Below are 21,683 nucleotides of genomic sequence, written 5' to 3' on the forward strand. Positions count from 1 at the left end.
TAGAAGGGGCCACTGGGTATGTGGCAACCGAACTTGTAGGACAAATAGAGGGTAAAACAGGGACTGCAGTGAGGGTCACAGGTTTAAAACGAGGGCACCGATGGGGGCACCAAGCAGAACACACCATGCTGGGCAGTGCCCATTGGCCACGTCCAAGGAGCCAGCGGACGCTGCACAGAGAAACTCTACCTGGAGACGCCGGCGGATCAGGGACTGGCCTATTTGATATGCCATGGTGTCATGGGACTCGGCCCATCACAGGGAACTGCGGAGGACACACGGACTAAACGTGTGGGACAACAAAAAAAGAAAACCGGAACGGGAGCGGAGCCGTAGGCTAGTAACCAGGGTGCTGAACAGAGCTCGCTGGCTCCTGAAGGAGTGGAGGGAGCCTGTGGACGCCCACCTATGAAACCCTTTCTGGAAACCCCAGCACACCACGGAGAGGAGCAGTTCGGCTATGACAGGCCCACGGCAGCACTGGGGACGCGGGAGCTAGAGGCCCAGCACAGGGAACCACAGGCCGGGTCAGAGGGAGGCTGCTGAGAAAGTGGCAACTGATTCCTAAGGACAAACGCTAACAAACCAGGGACGGGAGCTGGTCACGAGTTTGCCACGGGGGACAAGGAGCACAGCGCCAGCCCCAGGGGCAGCGGCACTGCCCAGCATGGTCGGCCCGGAGCCGGGAGGCAGGACGGGCGCGGGCACTGCCGGGGGCGCCGCAGCCCCTCGCTCCGCCCCTGCCCCGGCGGCGGGGCCGAGCCAGAGCAGCGCTGCGTCCCGGCCCGGCGGCTCCCTGCGCCTTTAAGGGGCGGCGGCGCGGGGCGGGGCCGGGCGGATTCAATGCAGCAGCCGGGGGCGCCGGGCACTCGCACCTGGTGGCAGCCGCGGCCGCCGGGCGGCCTGGGGCCACGGGCTGGAGCCGGAGCGGGAGCCGGAGGTGCAGCGACCCCGGGGCGGGCTGAGAGCAGTGTGGGGTGCCGCCGTCGCTGAGGTCGGGCCGGGGCCAGGGCCAGGGCCGCGCAGCCATGGGGGTCCTGCACCAGCTGCACCTCCTGCTCTGGAAGAACGTGACCCTCAAGCGCCGGAGCCCGGTGAGCGCGGCCGGGGCCCCGGGGCTGGTCCCGTCCCCGTCCCGGGCCCTGGGTGCGGGCGCGGTGGTGCGCTGGGAATCGCGCCCGAGCTGGGGTGCGGGTGCGGGTGCGGCGCGGCGCGGGCAGGGGCTGTTTATACCCCTGCAGAGGCACGGAGCCCGGCCCGTGTGCGCGTGTGCGTGAGTGTGCGTTGCACGCCCAGCAACAAGTGCGCGTGTGCATTGCACGCCCAGCAACAGTTGTGTGTGTGCACGCGTGCGTGCGTGTGTTGCACACCCAGCAACAATTGCACACGTGCGTGTTGCACGCCCAGCAACAATTGCGTGTGTGCGTGTGCACGTGTTGCACGCCCAGCAACAATTGTGTGTGTGCATGTGTGCACGTTGCACGCCCAGCAACAATTGCGTGTGTGCGTGTGCGCATGTTGCACGCCCAGCAACAATTGGTCCCTTTCCTCGCCAGCCTCCAGTGCTGGGGACGTGGGTGCTGGTTCAGGGCTCACCACAGCCTTGTGCCCTGCCCCCGTCTCCCCCCATAAAGCGGGTGGAAGGAAGGGGGACAAAACAGATCCCCTGTGGCCCCGGCCCGGCCATTCTGTTCTGGCAGCACTGGCACAAGCTGCCTGCATCTGCGGAGCTATAAATAGGCTCCTGAATTATATGTGGGTCAGAGCTGCCTCCTTCCCCTCCTTGTGAAGCTGGGGGGAGCTGCTCCTGCTCCTGGCTGCCAGGGTGGCAGCTCTGCCATCTCGCAGACCCTGCCGGGGGATGTGGACCTCTTTAGCTTCCTGAAAGCGTGGCAGGTTGCTCCTCTTCCTGTGGTCCTGCAGAGGTGCATGTTTCCTGCAGCCAAAAATTTTGTTAATCCCTTCCCTTCTGCCTGATTTAGGCAGTGAAGAAATCCCTGGGCTGACTAGCACGTGTCACACAGTACCAAAGAGGCTCTTTGCACCAAGCGGGTGGAAACGGGCCTTGATTTGGAGAATTCTGTGCATCGTCACGAAGGAGCCACGCAGAGTTGCGGTCGGGGGTTCTTGGGCCAGGAAAGTTTTTCTCCCCAGGTTGGTGGGCAGCCGTGTTGATGGTCCATTCAGCAGCAGGGCAGAGGATGTTGTGAAGGAGGGGGCGTGTGTGTGTGTGTGTGTGTGTGTGTGTGTGTGTGTGTGTGTGTGTGATCCCACTACTCTGTCAGTGCAGTGCATCAGCAGTGCCCTCATCTCTGCTGTTAACTGTAAGTTGTTACAGGGTGTTCTGGGTGTTTCTGGGTGAAGCTGTTGCTTCTTATTATGGATGGATGACTCTTGGGGATTCCTTTGGTTAGTGGTTGCCAGTGAATGCAGGGCCTGGCCTGCATGGCTTAGGGTGCCCCTTCCAGTCTGGTGTCCCTATGAATAAGGGCACTCGTGTGAGTGAGTGCTGGTACCATCGGGCCTAAGATCCCCATAGCTCCTGGAGCATCTGTGTCTCTGATTGTCCAGCAGGGACTCCCTTGTAAGGGGAAAGATCAGGCAGGGCTGGACAGGGTTCCCTCTTTAAACTCAAGCTGCTGCTTTGTCAACTGGCCTAAGCCATATATCAGAGACCCCTTGCTTGAGTTAGAAAATTATCGTCTCTGCTGGCTGAGTCATTCTCTTTCGTTATTAAGCAGAGCTGGACCTTTGAGTCCTCGTGTTGTGGATTCCCGCCCCTAGAGAAGGAGCGTGTGAACCTTGCACTGGGACTGTTGGAGGACGTGGCATAGAGCTAGTAAATGCCCCAGCCAGGCTGGCTGTTTCAGGTCTTGTTCGCTGCATGGGGTATTCTGCTTGCCATCTAGATTGGCACTTGGCATACCTGACCTGTCTGAGATTCCCTCTTCCCATTGGGTTCAGTTTTCCTTCAGGCTGGGACAGCAAGAGGCTTTATGGAAGGGTGTCTTGCTCTCAGCACATTGCTGTGTCTGGCTGCTCTTTGAAATGGGGCATGGGGCAGATCCAGGTACTCGAGCCCTTTGTGGTGCTGTGGCATATGGACCTGGCTGGATTTGCCTTGGGCCGGGCAGAACTCTCCTCTGATGTTGAAGTCCTTTCTCCAGTGGGGTGTTAGTTTAGCATGAAAAAGGCTGGCAGAGGTGGCACCTCCCCTGACCAGCAGAAGAAAGTATGTATGGGGAACCTAAAAGCAGTGGCCATGTGATCCACAGCACATGTCAAGAACATGGGTTGATGTCCATTGAGCTGTGTAGCTGCAGCCTGTGTGCAGTGGTGGCCTGTAAGGATGTTCCTCTGCACACTGTCCCATGAGAGCCTCTCCTGCCCACCATGTCTTGCCTTGGGTGCATACCAGTCACATGTTCACTTTCCACTACTGCCATGTAGGTGATGGCGCCCAGCTGTTTTCCGTGCCCAAGGCATCGCTGTTTGCTGTGGCCCTGGCACACTTCCTTGGCTGCGTGGGTGTACGCCTTCCCTCCCAACACCTGTGATCTTTGTTTTCTGGTACCTTGCTTGTGGGTGAGGCAAGCCACTCGAGCTGCGTGCTTAGCTAGAGCTGGGTTGCATGCCAAAGTAAGGCTGGTCAGCACCTGCCACAACATACCAGTCCCCTGCTTGTACTGCTGGCCACTTCACTTGCCCTCCTGTTTGGTCCAGAGAAATCTAAAACTAACCTGTCAGGCAAAAATGCAGGCTTGAGATGCCTTCCTCAGGCTGTTGTCCCTGCTGGGGTCCCCAGGCATGGATTAGCTGTGTGCAAGGGTTAAGGTCAGGGTGGTGGTGATTGGCTTCCCTTCTCCCCACAACTGATGGAAGTAGTGGTGCCCCCCCCCCCCCCCCCCCCCCCCCCCCCCCCCCCCGCTTGGTGTGGTGAAGGCCCCCTCTCCTGTGCTGAATGCATTTCTGACCTGGCTGTGCCTGATTTTTTGGTCAAGCCGCCCAGCAGCTTGCTGGGATCAGCACCTTTTCACCTGGAGCAGTACAGGAATATGGCAAAATCGAGGCACTAGGTTGTGCTCCCTGCTCTGCCACTGACTTGCTTTGTGGCCTTTGGCACATTCCTTCCTCCTCTGTCTCTTCTTTGTCTAGAGGCAAATTCCTTGGTCCTGGACTTCTAGTCCCTGTTGCTTGTTTGGGTTGGGATTTTTCCAGTGCTTCTATAATGGGGGTAGTCGTAATTGCTGCTGATCTGGCAGGGCCTTCTAAAGTTGCTTCTTCCTAAGGCTCCATGTTCTAGTTAGTGCCTGACTTGAAGGCACTGAACTTGCTTCCACTTCTGGATATCAGGCAGCCAAGATATTTGTTGCTAGCAGGAGAGGTCTGTGCCTCTGCTGAACTGCTGCATCTCCAGGAGGTAGATGGCTTTGTCTGGCAGGTGAGGTCCCGGTTGGATCTCTGAGGCAGGCAGAGGAGTAATGCAGGAGCGCAGCAGTGGCTTGAACAGCAGATGATCACAACTCTGCAGTGACACAGGGCAAGGACTTGGTGGAACTTCTGCCCCCAATGTACGGTACCTCTGGTGTTTGCTCACCGTTGCTTGTACTTGGCTAGCTGCATATGTGTTCTCCCCTCTCTGGATGTTTGTTACCAAGATGCTGGCGACCTTGTTCTTCCCTCCTGCCTGATCCACTCTACAAAGGCATAATCTGTTGTCAGAAACCTCTCTATGGCATTGAGATGTGACATCGCACACATTAGGATTGAGCAGCAGGAGAAGCGGGGGTTGCTAGAGAAGGAGAAGGCACTTCATTTCCTAAACGCAGCTTGCGGGTATGTGCCAGCAACTTGGACGGTGGCGTGCAGGCAGTGTCTGATCCCTAATGCCATTTCATTTTGAAAGGGTCCTGCCAAAAGGCCTGTCATGTGGATGTGCTGCCTCAGGTGCGGGATGGAGTTCTAGTTGTGATTCCTCTCTCCCCTTGCCTACTCAAGCCCGTTAGCAATTCAAGTGCTGCCTGCCCTCATGGACTCAGCAGCTGACCAGAGACCCAGCAGAACTAGTCCCAGACGAGAGCACTCTGCTGAGATGGAGTTATGATCAAGAGCGTGTCAGTGATTTAAGCATCCATTCCACTAAAGGGATGGCGTAGCAAGCAGTTTGAGCCCAGGAAATCCAGAACAGAGGCTGCCCTTTGTCTTCTGACTGTACTCGGGAAGAAATGAGCAGAAAAGCACTCAAGCAGCCTTAACTCTGGCCTCGAGGGAAGCAATGACAGGCATTTACCACATTAAAAACCAGTTATTTGGATACCTTCATCCTGTACCATTGTGAGGGTGATGGCTTGGTACTGTGATAGGGCAAAGGGAAGATGCTTTAGCAACTTAACTGTGCATATTTTTTTTTTTCTCTCCCCTGCATGCATCTGGACTTTATATATAACCATAACCTTTCCCTGTTTTTTTTGTGAGGAAATTGCATCATCTCAGCCATGTCTTTATTCTCTTGAGCTCGGGAGTCAAAATCAGTCGCTTAACTCTGTCTCACTGTAGCGTTCTTCTCTGGAATTAAATTGGCCGGGTCTCTAGTGGTCTTCTGAGTGCCCTTGGGCAGACAGCAAGATATTTGGTATTTCTAACATGGTGGAGGGCTGGCTGCAGGGTGGGGGGAAGATGAAGAGGAAAGGAATGTGTGAAAGATGCTTTCGCTTTCTTGAAACATTTGGTTAGGGATTAACTGCTGTATCCCCAAACTAATTTAAGCTCTTGGGAAAACATTTCCTGGACTTGGTGTAAGCACCCCAAGTGGAGATCCACCATCGCTTCCTAGTAAAAACACCAAGGCTGAATTTGGGCTCCAAGTTCAACTGATCGCTTAAGCTGAGCTGCACAGATGAAGTCAGTGCCCCTGCAACATCTTCAGCACTTGCCAGAAAGGGAAGGCTGACCCACTTGAAGGGAGGGGGTTGTTCATTCAAATATTGCTGAAGGTGTTGTTTAACACTCAATCCTGTGCAGGGACTGGGCAAGGAGGGACCTCAAGCTGGGAAAGCTTCTGTTGAGGACTGGGAAGGGGGAAGAGAGGGCGTACTCCCACTCCCCACCCCCAGTGTCTGCCCTTCCCCCTGCCTGCCTGACTATTCCTGATGTTGCTCAAGTAATGAAAACCAGGTGGGAGGGAGGGACTCTTGATTTTTAAACACCAGCCCTTCTTCACCTTCGCAATCCACTGTCAAGGGAAAAGGTCCTGAGCCCAGTGCTTTCCTGGGTCTGCTCTTGCAGAGATCGGTATGGAGTTGGGGACCTCCTGTGGGTGTCAGCTCCTTTGCTGGAACAGCTACTGGCACTTATGGAGGTGTGGGGAGGGGACCTTGAATGATCAGCTACAGTAATGGAGCAGGCATCAATTTGACTCTTGTCCTCTGCTCCAAGTCCCTGGTGTTCTTTGACTCCACTCTGGATACCATTGTCGTTGGCCAGGTTGGGCCCTGTGTATACAGCTTGCGTCTGGGGTGTCCAGGCTGGGGAGCCGCAGGGCAATGCCTTTTTTGACTTGAACACATGTGCTAGCTGGGGGAGGCTTATTTCTTCTGCTTGGAGGAGCCATTCCTGTCTCCTGGAAGACCTGCATAATACCTGGACCTGTCTTGTGTGAGAGTGGCGCAGGCTGCACCTGCTACTGATAAATGCTACAATGCCCAATAGATGGAGAAGCCTTCCACTCCAAAGCAGGGCCCTGGGGAAGCTTGGGTTTACTGTCTGTCCCTGCTCTCATGGGTGCTGCTATACAAAGGTCCGGAGGCGGCATTCTCCTCGGCAGTTCCTTCCTTCTGAGATGAACTTCCTGCCTCTCTGCAGGCGTCCTGGGTACCTCTGGGCAAAAATGCTTCATCTTGGGCTTAGAGGTGCTAACTTAAGGTGCCCTGTTTAGATACCTGAAATAAGTGGCATGATTGTTTCGAAGCACTGAGCTCCCACAGATCCCAGCGGCTTCCATGGGAGCTGCAGATGTCCAGCTCCTCTGAAAATTAGGCTGTTCCTTAGGATGCTGTGGAAAGACATGGCCTGCTGTGGCTGTAGGCTGGTGGTGGGCTCCCACTTTGTTTAAAGCCTAGTGAGGTCCTGTTGCTGTTGACTTCATGCCTGAGGTGCATGGACACTGGGAATGGGTAGCAGTTCAGAACCCGGTGATCATCAGGAGTGTCGCTAACTACTAGTCGGGGAACCCAGGTTGAAGGTCTTGTCGGGGCTTGGGATAAATGGAAGCTTTATCTGCCTGTTGGGGGTCCCCAGCTGAGCTATGCAGGAGTCTATTCTGTAGTACTCGTGGCTTTCTGAGGAGCCTCTGAGCTCTGCAGGGTTTGAGTTGGAAGCTGCTCCATTCCTGCAGAGGCTTAAGCTCTGCAGCAAAGCTCCAGCCAGCCCAACTCTGAGGAGCATCAACTTGTAATTGCAATACACAGAGCTGCAGTGCTTTAACTGCTCTTTCCTACCTCATCTGGAGTTGCATCTCTTCCCCTCCTCTCCCTCCAGCTCTGTTTTTAATTCAGCAAGCTGAGGGGATAAGGTTTGTGATGCTCACTGAGATAATGCCTGCTCTCTCTGGCAGCAGTACAACCTCAAAGGACCACTATAGCTCACTGTGTATCTGTTCTTGGTATAACCACAAGTGGAACATGAACCTACACTTTCCTGGACCACAGGATGCATCTCCCCTTCCTGGCCAAGTGTGTGCAATGCTCACCCATTTATTTGGGTGTGTACCCGAGTATCTGTCACCACTTCCCCTTGCTGTATTGCTACAGAAGGGCCATCCCTTCTTACCTCCATCCTGTACCTTGCTAATGCGGGTAACATGAGCCCGGGGGCTGATAGGTGACTGTGTAGCACTTCCTCACATTTCATAGGTCTCGCTGGAGCATTTGTCTGGAAATGGGAGCATGGGGTGGGGGCACAAGGAGGGACATGCAGCAGCGAAAGAGTTAGCGAAAACTTGAATCCCTCTGTTCCTTTTGTGCATAATGGTATTTTTGTGAAGGTTGACTCTGCAACCTAAACAAAGAGGGATTTGTTTGCAAGGCAGGAATTGCTACAATAGGAGACAATAGAAGGCTCTCAAATGCTCTGGGTTCCTGGGTGGTAATGTGTCTTATTAAAGGGGCATCTTGGAAATTGCTTTCTCCACTGACAGCTTTGTATCTAACATAGTTTCAAGTCACCCCTATGACTGCTGCCTTTGAAAGCAGGCAGCAAACAATTCTTTTTCGCTTTGTGCATCTGACAGTGCTTTGGCCAGGATTTTTTTCAGAAGGATTTGGCACGTGGATGTGGGGCCAGGGTTTTTGTGTGTTGGCCACTTCTGAAAATGTGGCCCCTTGAGTTTTGGTTCATTCAAGGGAACTGGGTCTCTCCAGAAAATCTGGCTGGGATGGTGAGGGAAGTGGGGGCTTTGAGTACTTGAAAATCTGACTCTAAAAATGGAAGCTTGGCCTTAGGTATGTAGGCTCGACATTGGTGTTTCTCTAGGATAGCCCATCTCTTTTTCTTCTTGGCTGAAAAGACCATTCAGAATAGAACTGGGAGCAGCAAACCCTTTTATAGAGCAGTCTGTGGGACAGGAATACGAAAGCAACCGATTCTAAAGAAGTAGCTTGAAGGCTGCTCTGCCAGGAACCAGGACTTTTAAATATTAAGCCACTTTAAAATAATTCAGACTCTCTGTTCTGCTATGCACCAGCCTACTGACACATTGCAAAATCTAAGTGCTTCACTGGTAAGTTTTTTTTGGTTTTTTTTTTTTTTAAAAGGAAAAAAGAAAAAGCTGGGGTCAGAAGACTTGGAGCTGGCTCTAGCTGGGCTTTTCCATTGTGCAAGCCCCTGCTAAAAGTGTCTCTGCTGATGGACTGATGCATAAGTTGTATGTGGACCTCTATTTCCAATGGTCAGGGTTATGGGTTGAGCATTGCAGAAGAATTAGTTTACTGGCGGGGGGGCACATGTACTGGTTGCAGGGAGTCCTCAGCCGGATACTCTGGATTGATAGGAAAGTGTGGCTATTGGCTGAGCATAATACATGGATGATGGTCTTCTCTGGTCTGCTGGGCCAGCATAGCAGAATTGGTTTCCAGGAGGTTCTTCATGCTATGGGGGCTTGGGTGAGACTTAGAACCAGTTAAGGAAATGTAAATAACTTTGTTAGAGTGATAAAACCACACAAATCCAACATGACATGTAGCAGAGTTGATGGCGTGGGTCTCTTTAAATGAGTTTTTTCGAAGGAAAGTTTGTTAATCAGTTTGGACTTTGTTTTTTTGAGAAGGAAATGCTTTGACTCATTTCGATTCTTGTTAATTTTTTTGAGGTTATTGCAATGTTTTGATGGTTTCCAATGAAATTCTTTAGGATTCCACCCCCCCCCCCCCCCCCATTCAGTAGGAACATTTGTAACTTCTTTCTGGGGCTTTTGATCAAATAACAAGGACACACCCTCAAATTTGCTGGAATTTTCTGTGGAATATAAGATCTTGCATTTGCCTGGAGTTGGCACCAAAGGGGCAGAGCTGATGTGTGGGCCCTTCAAGACTTGAGACTCCATCAGGCAGTGAATGAGGGGAGCTGACTCTTGGGTGTGGGAGTAGCAGGGAGTAGGTTTCTGCTGATCTGGGATCTCCCAGCCTGCTTGATACAGAGCTGATCCAGTGACGTTGGGGGGAAGGAGTTCTTATTTTGCCATGTTGCTGCAGTTCCTAAAGACTATTGAGGAGTTGCTAACAGTGGCTTGAGGTAGGATTGATTGCCCTGAAACAGAGGTGATGGGTCCCTCCTGGTAGAGAAGATGTGGCCTGTATGTCAATGAATATTCCAGAAATTGGGGGTAAGTGGTGTGGATCTTACTAGGGCCACAGACCAATCTACCATGGTGCTCTACCCCTCCCTGTCTTGAACTGCTTTGATTTTTAAAGGGAAATACTATTGTCCAGGAAGGAAGAGGCAGTACACTAGGGACCAGATCCCCTTCTATACCTAGGGACCTCAATGTCCTCTCGCTGCCCTGCTGTCCACAGCTTTGAGGCCCTCCCAGCAAAGGCAGAGCAGGGGGACATCCCCTGGCACCTTGCCTTTACTGCTCAGGGGGGTTGGGAGCGGAGTGCTTGTGTGGGGGCAAAGCCTGATCAAAGCTTTGACAAGTGCCTGAAGCAGACAGGACAGAGTGGCCAGGGTAGGTCAGCCTGTGAGACTGCCCCTCCTGTAGCGTGACTGGCTCTGTTTATGTGGAGGGGAGTCAGGGTAGCGAATTGAATGTTGCCAGAATACAGTTGATGAGAGTCCTATGCTGAGCCAGGACCCTGCTGCACAGCATCTCGCACAGCAGGACCCTGCTGTACAAGGTGCCTCTGTGCAAGGTGCTGCACAGACTCTGAAAGGAGCACTGTGATTTTTTTGTTAGTGAAGTGGAGTCTGAGGCACGGAAAGGAAATGACAGGCCCAAGCCTGTGCAACAAGTTGGTAGCAGAGGCAGGGACAGGCCTGAAACTGCCTGTCTCCTGCTCTAGATACTAGGGGACTAGTCTCACTGCCACCAGAATACCAAGGAACTGGAGGTCATTTCCTCACCTAGGAGAATAAGCTTTTCATGTGCCCACCCCTTCACAGGAGGCATGCATGGTCTCAAAGCCCCTGCTGCTGGCTATTCAGGTACTTGTCCCTACCTACCTCGTGGGTTCAGCGATGCATGCTGTGCAAGTACCCATCCTGCAGGGAGCAGCACCTTCAGCCTGGCAGTAGCTTGGCTGGATGTGGGAGTAGGGCAGTGGGCTTTGCAGGCCTGGGCAGGAGGATGCAATATAGGAAACCAAACCATGTGAGAACAAGTGGGCAGGAAGGGAGCTGGCTGGCATCTTGGTAATCCCTAGGGATAGGCCAGCAATGCAGGGGAAGCCTGACAGTGCAGTGGGATAGGGAGAAATAGGCCAGCTGCTGTGGCGGTGGCTTCCCTAATGAAGCTGGAGCTGTGTGTTTATTTCCATGCTCCACAGCAGCTCTCACAAAGTGCCCCCAAGCCAGCTCCTGCTAGCAGTCTGGCTCTGGGGCTTCATGCAGCACCAGCCTGGAGAGCCTTCCCTTCCTATGCATCTCCCTGGCTATGTCAAACAACAGTAAGCAGCTGCTTGTGCTGAGCAGATGGTAATAACCTAGGTGAAGCCCCTCATCTGGCTGAGGGCTTGCAGTGGAGCTGACAAGGGACTGAGGCAGTTTCTCGGAAGTGGAGCATGCCCACGCACGCTAAGCAGCATCCCTGTCCGGCCTGCTCTGCCTTTCAGGCCATGCCCGGGCGGGCAGTGCTGCGCTGATCTTGCTCTGTCCTTGCTGGCTAATGGGAGTGCTGGGGGTAAACGGTGTGGGTTGTGCAGTGCTGTGGGGTTTGCTCCCCTCTAACATTTGCAGTATTGATACTGGTGCCTTGAAGTGCTGCTGCAGTGTGGTGACCTGTTGGGGCCCGAGTGGCCCCTGGGATGAGGCCAGAGCATGCTGCAGGTTATATTTGCTGCTTCTCTCCCTTGCCTTTCTGCAGGTACATCTGTCTTGGGGCAGGCACGGTTGAAGGCTCTGGGTTTCGGCACATGGCTGCCCCATGTGTCTGTCGTTGGTTTGCACTCTCTATTTATATTGGTCTTTGTCTCTTCAGCACCAAGCAGTGCAGGTATGTGGTCTCTGGGGGGTTCTGGGGGCTGCTGCAATACATGCCATGATCTCTGTCTCTCTCTGCCTTCCATCTCTGGTAGGGGTTGGTGGTAGGACCAGGGGGCAGCCTGAAGGGTTGATCTCTGGCAGAGCATGTTCTAAGGAACTTCCTTTTCTTAGAATGAAGAAAATGCGTGCAGAGTGCCAGGCTCCTCCTTCCTTCCCACACTGCCTTTGTTACCCCTGTTGTGGAGGGTCCCACTGTACAATGGTCTAGTCATATGGACAGGGAGAGGCTGTGCATAGAGCTTAACTCCTACATAAGGCAGAAGCCAGTGATGAGAGGAGGGAGCACTACGTAAGAATGAAAGGACTAGGATGAGGGTAATGCAGAAGTCCCAAGCCTCCTAGCTCTTCCGTCTTGGCTGTGTGCTGACTTCTTTGATCTAGGAAATGAGAGCCCTTGGTTCCCAGGTGGGAAGGGTGTTAAGATGGTGCAGACTGTTCTCTATCTGGCATGTAGAGCAGTGGAACGAGTTGGCCAGAGAGCAGGGAAACCCTGGTGTCTGAAGAGTACCAGGGCAGGAGACAAAGTTCTCATCCGCCTCCTACCAGACAAGGGCAAGGCGCACATGGCGGCAGCTCCCGGTGCCCAGGGACCAGGCAGGAGCAAGTAGCACCTCTTTGTATTTGCATCTGGGGTCCCATATGTGGGTGGCCTGGCTGAGTGACTTGGAGGCTAGCACCAGGGCTTCAGTGGAGGAGAGGAAGTAATGACACTGGTAGGCTGCTTGCAGCTGGAAAGAGGGCTGGTGGGTGGAGGGGGGCTGCAGTGATTTCCAAATAGTCTCACTTTATGCATGGGATGGGGTCACCCACACGGTAGTCCACTGGCTAGAGTCCAAAGCCTATTGAGATAAATGCAGCTGCTTCTATGGTTGTTGGTTCAGCCTGTAGTACACAGGGTATGGGCAAGTTGGTCTATACATAACACAGGGTGTGTTTGATTAGCATGTTGGAGGGTGCTGCTTCCTTGTTTGCTATCTGGCAGCATGTCTCATGCCCCTGCCACTCCTCCCCACAGGGATCTTTTCATCTTCCATTATACCTGCCCTGTGGGTCCCTCAACTCTGCAAGGAGGGAGCAGGCTGGACCACGGGTTAATAAGCTGGTCTTTCACCTCTGTAGAGCTGAGCTCACACCCTGACTGGGGTTTCCCAGCAAAGTGAACCCAGGGGTCCACCACCCATCAGTGGTAGTGCTGGCAGCCCACATTGCAAAACCACCATGGAAGCTCGTATTGGCATAAAACCATCCCAGGGAGATGAACGTGGGCAGTGAAGTGCTGTGTGTGACGGGTGCTGGCTGATCCAGCTCCCACACAGTCCCATTGACCTCAGCTGTTCCCTTGTGCACTGCCAGCCCTCGGCAAATCGCTATAATGGCTGCGTGCTCAGATTTACAGACTGGTCTTCCCGTAGATCTGTCATTGCACAAAGGGCAGGGGAAGGAGTTGGCTGTGAATCCTGTCAGTCTGATGGAAATCTCTCTGCTCTGCGCTTCAGGGCCGTTCCTTTCAAACCTGCCTTGGGCAAAAGGCACATAAGGGGAGAGGCCACGGACCCATAGGGGCGTTTTGAGAAATACCTGAAAGGGCCCCAGGTGTCTGCTTCCTCTTTCCATGCCAGGGATAATGCTCTAAAGGTAGCCAGACAGGACCTGTGAGTTTCTTCAGTTGCATAGCCCCATGACTTTCTTTCTTTCTTTTTTTCTAATGGAGTTCAAGTGAGGTTGACTTGACATCCTCCCGTCACTGATCTCAGCTATGCTTTCTGATAAGACCTCTGTTTCTGAACTTCCCTGCTGGCAACATGGCATCAGGGTGCCTGTTTCTGTACTTTCCTCCCTTAAGAGAGTCCTGAACTGAATTCCTTCAAATACACTAAGGTCCTTGCTAGGACTGGGAAGGTGGAAATCACTAGAGGGTGCTTGGGTCTTAACAGATTTCTGTAGTGTGTAAGCACCATCCAGTCTTTGGAGATATTCTGTGGTGTTAAGTTTGAATCCTCCTTTTTTCAGGGGGCTGTTGCAAATAACAAGGAAGGTTAGTCGTTGCCTTGATTTCCCCACCCCGAAGTAGTGTTTTTCTGGACCATCATGGCTACAGTCAAATGTAAGGAGCAAGGTCTTTGTGATGCCTGATAATTGCCCAGGCATGTAGTTGGGATAGATTTTAGTGATACTGGTTAAAGGGTCTTTTTGTTACTCATATAAGTATCTTTGGGGGTGAGGGGTGTCAGAAGTGTCCTAGTTGTGGAATGATTTTTCTTTTCCCAGACCTGAGGAAGGGCCCTTTGTGCCTGAAAGCTTGTCTAGCATGTCTTCCAATCACACAGGAGCCTTTTTTGAGTTGATCCAGATGCAGTCATTCCCTGGGATGTAAGCATTTAGTTTCTAGCAAAAATTATTGGGGGTGGGGGAGGATTGGCCTTCGTGCTGTATGGGACCACCTGTGTTTGCAGTATAAACATTGCAGCTGCACTAAGACGTTCAAGTTCCAAGTTGTAGGCCAGTTTCCTGCTGGAGGAGAAATCACGAAGGCCGCACGACCTGCTGTGTGGCTCAGCGGAGGGATGACGGAGTTGAAGACAGCCTGAGTTCAGAACCTCCCTCCTATCGGCCCCCTCCCGCACCCCAGGGCTGGGGCCATAGGATCGCTCTATATTGTGGGAGTGCCGTGATGTCCTGGAGCTGGGCCCATGCAGACGGGGGGCGAGATGGCCCCTGCTCCCCAAGCTCCGTGTAAAGGCACCCGTGTCTGAGCCAGCCTGTCTGCAAGCTTCCCCCTCCTTTGGCAGCGCTGTTCTTGCTAGGCTGGCATTCGTTGCTTGGAAACCATTGTGAAAATTGGAAGGCCAAGGCTGCTGTTGCAAAGCCGGGGACCCTGCTGGAGGTGGGCACCCCGGCCTCTCCTTGCAACAGGGCTGGGGGCTGTGCCCCAGCACCTGACTTCCCAGCTGCTGCTTGCCTGGCAACTCAGAGCTGTTGCCATGGCAACCCGGCAAGGTGAGGCCTCGCCTCCTTCCTGAGCAAAAGCAAAGGATAGGCTGGATGGGGGTGGGGAGGGAGCATTTGGCTTGGCTGCCCCCCCGCCCCCATGCTCCCACTGCCTTCCCATCCCTGCAAAGGGGCCTGGCACCACCCAGCTATGTCTCCTGCCAGCTGCAAGGTGCGGGGTAGGGGCAGAGGAGGGCAGTGGTATGTGCTGTCAGCAGGGTTTGTCCCGAGTGCCAGCTCTTAGCCTAGGCATGTCCAGACCCTGCAAAGCAGGGAGGCTGCCACCTCAGGATCCAGCTCCCCCGACTGGTGATATCTGGGCCTGGTAGGAAGCGGGTAAGCGGAGGGTGAGGTCCGAGTGCCCCAGAGATGCAGCCTCCTCCTGCAGTGCCCTGTGCCGGGTGGTGCTGAGCCCTACAGTCACTTTGAAGGCTTGGAGAAGAAAGGCCAGAGGGCCCCTAGCCCACCTCCCCATCCCTGCACAAGGCTAGTTCAGCTGCCGCTTTCTTGGCGACATTGCCAGCAATGGCATATTCTCCCCCATGCTCTCTGGTCTCTCACTCCTGTAGGCAACCTCCCAGCCCCTTGGCCCCTCGTCTTTGCTGTACAAATACCCCCATACTATGGCCCTCAGGGTTTGCTCCTATCCCTGGCTTGCTGCTTAGCTAAGCTGTCCAGACCCTTGGATTTGTCTCTGCCCCAACTTGGGGCCCGTTAGCCCCCGTTGTTCAGATCTTTTTGCTTTTTTTTGCCTGCTCTACATCCTGCCCACTGTCCTGTTCCTTGTGGCCCAGCTAGGAAACCTGTGCGCTGGACTGCATTGCTGTATTTGGTGTCGGTCCTAGAACACAGGTGGCCATAAATGGCACACAGGCCAATCCTCTTTCTAAGAGTCTGCTGAATAAATACTAGTGCTGTGGTCCCAGCAAGTCACTGAGATGCAGAGTGCTGGGCTAGATGGACCCGTGGTCCAAGCCAGTATAGTGTCTCTTCTGATTCTTGTGTTATTTAGCTCAGTGCACTATCACCAGCTCCAGCAGTTAAATAATCTCGAGTTGAGATCTGCTTCCTTGGCTGCATAGAAACCAGAGGGAGTAGTGGCTGGTTCTGATTGCATCTAGATGTAGCACTTGCCGGAGCTGAGTTAGCTGCCCTGCACTGCTCCACTGACAACCCACAGCTGAGCCCCTAGATCTTGGAGCTGTTGTTGAAAGGTTCCTGGTAAGCCTGTCCGTATTTGGCCCTTGGGTATTGCAGGAGCTCTTGCCCTCGCCTCGGAGCTCTCTCCCACCTGGCAGTGATGTTGGGGGACAGATGCCATTCAGGGACCTGCACCCCTAGAGCTGAGGGGGGAGGGGTGGAGCCAGGAGGCAGATTTCACTGCTGGCTAAAAGCTGCAAGACTTGTTGGTTGGGAGGCAGAGGTGGTGGGAGCAGTACTTAGATTTTCTTTAGACATAAATAAGCCAGGAGCTGGCTGGCCTGAACCTGAGGAGAGGTGATCAGTGCTGATAAGCAAGTCTGTTCCACCTGTCCCAGCTGGTGGCTGGTACGAGCTGGGGGTTGGGCCCAGCTGGCACCTGCCTTGCCCTTAAAAGCATTCCTTACTGTGGCTGGCTGCTGCTGCTCTCATTGCACCAGGGGTGCCTCTGCCTCTCTCTTCTTCCTGCTCCCTGTGGGGCAGTGGCTGTCTCCCCCGTTCCTACAGCATGCCCTGCAGACCTGAGCACCATGTATGAAGTGCTGGTTACTGGCCTGTGCTGCATGAATGACAAGATCATGAGTCCAGACAGGGGGTATGGCAGCTGGGTGTCCTGTCTCCGAGTTGGGTTTGCTTCTACATGGGGTTAGCTGGGGATGTTCTCCCCGGTGCCTAGGACCCTCCTGCAAGCCTTGTTTGCAGGGAGGTAGGAAGAGCTGAGCGCATGGATGGGGGAGTTATTCCCCACTGTCTGCTCTGAGGCCTGCCTGGCAGCATCAGGGCTCATCTCTCTCTCCCCCTTCTAGTTGGGCTGCAGTTTTCCCTCATTCTGCCAGGTGCCAGTGCTGCACCTGCTGCTGTGGTGCTGATCCACACCATCGATAGCAGGAGCCTCAAGTCAGGGCTGAGGGCACCAGCAGAGCTGGGGGGGGGGGAGAAGGGGGAGAGCTGGGACTGCAGTAGGAATAGGGCTATGGGTTGGGGCTGAGGGGTGCTGGCAGGGCTTCTGGCTCAGCTCCACCCATGCTACACCTGGGTCCAGTCTGCACTGACTGCCTCTCCCACTGGCAAGCACGTTGGCTTCTGCCCTGCCTCCTTTGAGTGCTAGGAAGTCTCTCCCTCCATCTGCCAGGGCAGGTTGTGCACCTTGGGTAGTATAGTGGGCATGACTCCCACCCAGCCTGCTCTACACCCCCTTAGCCCTTGTGAAAGCAGTCTGCAGTGCAAGGTGACAGAGAGCAGGTCAAGACCCAGGGGCCCTGACAGGCTGGTGGCTATGGGGGTGTTGCTGTAGTGCAGATGCTGGGAGCCTAGGCCTGGGGCTCAGTTTTGCCATTTGGAAGGCCATTGATCTCGCTGTGCTAATGCTATGCTTGAAATCTGCAACAACAGCCTCCCTACCCAGCCCTGCCCAGCCCAGGGCTGCAGGGACACTGGCCCCAGTGTACACATTAGGCAGGGCTGGCAGAGGGCACAGACCCTGAATGTTTTGCAGTAACAGTGACACAATTGTGAGAGCAAGTAAACAAGGGGAGGGAGGAATGACCGGGGCTGAGGCTGGGGACAGAGGTGCTGGGCTGCTGCCAAGGGAAACAATGGTAAGGGGGAGCAAATGTGGGGAATGCTGGGCCCTGCCATAGGTGGGCAGGGTGTGCAGGCTGGGATGCATGGCCAGACGTGTGAGAGGGTGGATGTTAGGTCCCCCCATAGTTGGGGACCACACTGGCCTACCCCTCTCCATGCACTCCTATCCTTGATCAATGCTGGCAATGCTCATAGTCCCTTGCTTTGACTCTGTGACCCTGACCTCCACTCTCTTGCCATTTGTTCTGTCCTTGTCCCCTGAATTTAGCTGCTCCCTGTCTTTCTTTTGGCCACTCATGAAGAGAAGGTGCCTCCACCCAGTACTTATGGATGAGATGGGTGTGAGGCACTGGACTGGGTTGCAAGCTGCTTCTCTCTGGTCTTGTTCCAGCTGTCTTCCTCCAGTGTGGATTACCTTGTCCTGGGCCCCCAACTTTGGAGCAAGATAGTAAAGCAGAGGTCACCCCACAGTCTTGCCAGCCACATAGTAGGTCCCCTGGCATTAGCTCCCTTTGACAGAGGGCTTGCTGCGAGACTCCTTGCTCTTCTTGTACACCCTCCGAGACATGGGCACTGGATGAGTGTTGCCACAGTATGAAGGAGCCAAAAGGTTGGGTATGTTGGGTGTAGGTGCTTCCCCTTCCCATGGGATAGAGCAGTCTGCCTTGGGACCCCTTCACTCCAGCAGCAACAGCACAAATACTGTGCTCCATTTGCTAGGGACATGTCCTTAGGACAGGGTGGGCAAAATGTGGCCCAGGGGCCAGATGTGGCTCACCAGGCCATTCTATCTGGCCTGCGGGGCCCCAAAAAAATTTAGAAAATGAATATTTATATGCCCCTGGCTGCCTATCATGTGGCCCTCGATGGCTTGCCAAAACTCACTAAGCGGCCCTCTGCCCAAAATAATTGCCTGCCCCTGCGTTGGGATCTCCATTCCATAGTGGATGTCTGGGTAAACCTCAGGCTGTGTTCAGTGACTGTTCACACCCTGGACAGAGATCTCGCAGGGGAACTCTTCAGAGCAGTCTGTTATGAGAACAGTTGTAAAGCTCAGTGTGCTGCCTTCATGTCCCAGATCAGCCCATGGGGCTGGGAGCTGAGATTTGGCACTAGCCATGAGGGCCTCTGCATGGGAGGGCTGATCAAGGGACCAGAATGGGACCTTGGGGCCTTGGCATTGGCTTGCTGTTGTTGCAGTATATTCCCATAATAACCTTTACTCTGCCCGTGTTGGACTGCACTGTTTTTCACTGTAACTATCACTGTAGTTGAGTGGATGACTAAATCTCGGTGCCAGATGGATTAAATCAGTATTTTTTTTGTGTGGGCCTGGGAGTGGGTGTGGAGGAGGAAATATAATGTCTGAAATAGAAAGTGATCTCTAAAGTTAATCATAGCCGTGTGTCAGATGCTCTGTGTTTTTTCATTTTTCTGCATGCTCCTGAAACTTGCCTAATAAGACAGAAGGACCCTCTGTGGAGTAATAGCTATGTATTATTACAGTGTCTTCTGTCCTGCTTGTACTTTGGGTGAGCCTGTGTCTTGGATAAGTTGCAAAAATGTCGTTGCTGGGGATGTAATTATTCAGAAAGAGTCTAGATGTCATTAAGCATAGAACTACATTTAATTAAGGGGACTGGAAAGCCAATTTTGTACCTGCTGGGGCCAGAGTTAAGGATGCTGGTGGGCTGTGATCCTGTAATTGTCCTTCTGTGTTCAGTGATGTTCAGTGTAGACCCCAGCTCCATATCTACATTGGACACCCTCAGAATAACCTCCTAAGTGAGGCTTTGCTGGAAAGGGTCATGTTTATCCAGTGAAATGTTGAGCTATTGAGATTGAGGTGCTGAGTGCCCTGATCTCCCACTGATTTTTAATAGTTGTGGCTGCTGAGTACTAATTAGGGCTAAGCCCTTGTAGGGGAGGAAGGAGGAGAGAAAAGACGAGATCACACAGGGAGAGAGAAGAGAAGTGAAGTCTCTCTTCTGGATGGGAGGGAAGGGGGAATTTAGTGTCCCCAGCTCCTTGGATATGCTGCCACCCCAGGGAAGCTTGGATCCAGATCTCTGCACCCTGTGGGTTGGGCCTCAGTCCTGCTGATCTCTGCTTCTTGACCCTGGTGTGGCTTTCTTTCCACGTTGGCAATCCACATCTCTTGCCCATGCCTTTTCTCACTGACTGAGTGGTTGACCATGGCTCCCTGCAGCTTAATGCCCCTCACTTCAGACCCTCCAAAAACTGATCATAAGAATTGCTATTTCCTGGGTCAGACCATAGGTCCATCTTGCCTATTGTCCTGTGTCACAGTAGCAGAGAGTGGATCCTGAAAGGGAGAGTGAACTGGGTATGACCAGGGCTTTTTTTTCCCCACTGGTCCTCTCTTATTTGCAGCCTCCAGCATTTTAAGGTCTAAGAAGTTCCCATTTGGAGGTCTCCATGCTCTGACTATGCATGAGCTGCCTCCCCTGACCTGGGGTTGTCAGACAACACAGGTTAGTTGCCCACAAATGATTGTCAAAGAACTTGTCACTGCTGGGGGAACCTATGCCATGCACAATCTAGGCTGGGGAGCCTAGGGGACGAAGCGGGTACCTCTGTCCAGTCGCTGCTCTTAGTGCAGTGGGTAAAAAGTGAGCGGCAGTGATGGCATTGGCTGTGCTTGGCCAGATCCTTGCGCTAGGGTGCATTGCAGTGCTCAGGGAAGTGTGCCTGGAATGTGAATGTGGGTGGGGAGAGGACACAGCGTAGGCAATGAGATCTGTTGTGACGCACATCACTGTCAAGGTGAGCAGCAGACCAGGATCTTGGGCATGTTTTCACTGAAAGAAGCCCTGCTGCCAAAGCTGTGGGTCTCCTTTCTGGTGCTCTGTGAATGCCGTGGACCTTGCTACACTAGAGAGCATGTACATAAGATCCTGAGGTCTCCCATTGTGCCAGGTGCTTTACAGGCAGGGAATGAGAGCAACTCCCAGGGAACTTGGGCTCCAAACAGACAGTGATAAAGAGCAAGGAGAAAACAAGGCACAGAGAGGAGCAGAGGCTGCCCAAGATGGCAGCCTGCTAAGCTGGTATCCTCCCTGCTAGCTGCCCCCACCCACCACCTCTGTCCCTTTCTTTAGCTTGCAATGGAGTAGTCCCTTTTCTTTTCTGCACCTGTTTCCTTGTCTTGGAGAATGCACCTTTACCTTTACCGGCTGCATCAAACGTCAATCTGTTGAATTTGAGCAGGGGTGGGAGAGGGGTGCAAAGGGCTGTACCCAACCAGAGAAAAGGGACTTGCAAGCATATCTTCTTTTTACGCTTGTCAGAATTCAGTTAAAATATATATATTTATATTATTACAGAAATATTTTTAATAATTTTGACAGATAATATCCATGTTTATTTCTAAGCATTTATTTAAACTCTTATTTGTTTTAAATTTTCAGGATTGCGCTGCTTTAATTACCCACTGAGACAAACATGTACTGTAGAAGTGCTGCCAGCTGAGCGGCAGAGCTGTCATCAGTCCCGGCTCTGCTCCCTGTCCATAGCTCCCTTGTCCGCTTTGTCGCTTCCTCTTCCTTTGCTCCTAGTCCCCTGGGGTTCCTGGGAGCTGCCGTCCAAGCTAGTCAGCATGGTTTTGCAGGACTGTTCCCTGTCATCACACATTCCATCAACTTTATTTTTTTTTAATGTCCCCTTTTCTATACGTTTTGATTAACGATGGAAATATTTTTTCGTCAGTCTGTGAGTGCGAGGTGAAATTGTTTGTCAACGTTTACTGATTTTTAAAAATCAATTCCTGCCAAGCCTACTTACTTTACAGTTCTAATGTCCAGTGCCTTGCCCTTCTCCAAGCACCAGATGCCACGTCTGCTCTGGGGTGGATTGGCAGGGGTTGAGTCACCCTTCAATGACTTCAGCTACAGCCAGTCAAGGTCCATGTGCGTTCTGGTTGAGTGATTGCCACTGGGAGGTTGGCTACCTGCATTTCAAGGAAGTAAAGGCAAATCCTGTGAACAGTGGTAGACTAGTGATGGAAAACTGAAAGTCCTGTGGGCGTGCCAGAGGTTGGGGGGGCCTCTGGTTGTTGCTGAGAGAGAGCAAGGTACCTCTTGCTTTGCCTTGGTATAGAACTTGGGACATCTTTAAGTGATGTGCAAAAGAAAACA

At 53.1% G+C, this 21,683-nt stretch overlaps 1 protein-coding gene across 2 annotated transcripts in view; it reads left to right on the plus strand.

The window, feature by feature from the left end:
* Positions 1-834: 834 nt before the first annotated feature.
* Positions 835-21,683, plus strand: part of ABCA2 (ATP binding cassette subfamily A member 2) — an 87,465-nt gene continuing 66,616 nt past the window's right edge. For both annotated transcript variants that reach the window (XM_059715515.1, XM_059715516.1), the window contains exon 1: positions 835-1,094. In XM_059715515.1, the coding sequence (XP_059571498.1) occupies positions 1,029-1,094 (66 nt within the window). In that variant the 5' untranslated portion in view covers positions 835-1,028. The remainder of the gene's footprint in view (positions 1,095-21,683) is intronic.

The sequence above is a fragment of the Alligator mississippiensis genome, chromosome 12, assembly GCF_030867095.1.
Source record: "Alligator mississippiensis isolate rAllMis1 chromosome 12, rAllMis1, whole genome shotgun sequence".
NCBI classification, from domain to species: domain Eukaryota; kingdom Metazoa; phylum Chordata; order Crocodylia; family Alligatoridae; genus Alligator; species Alligator mississippiensis.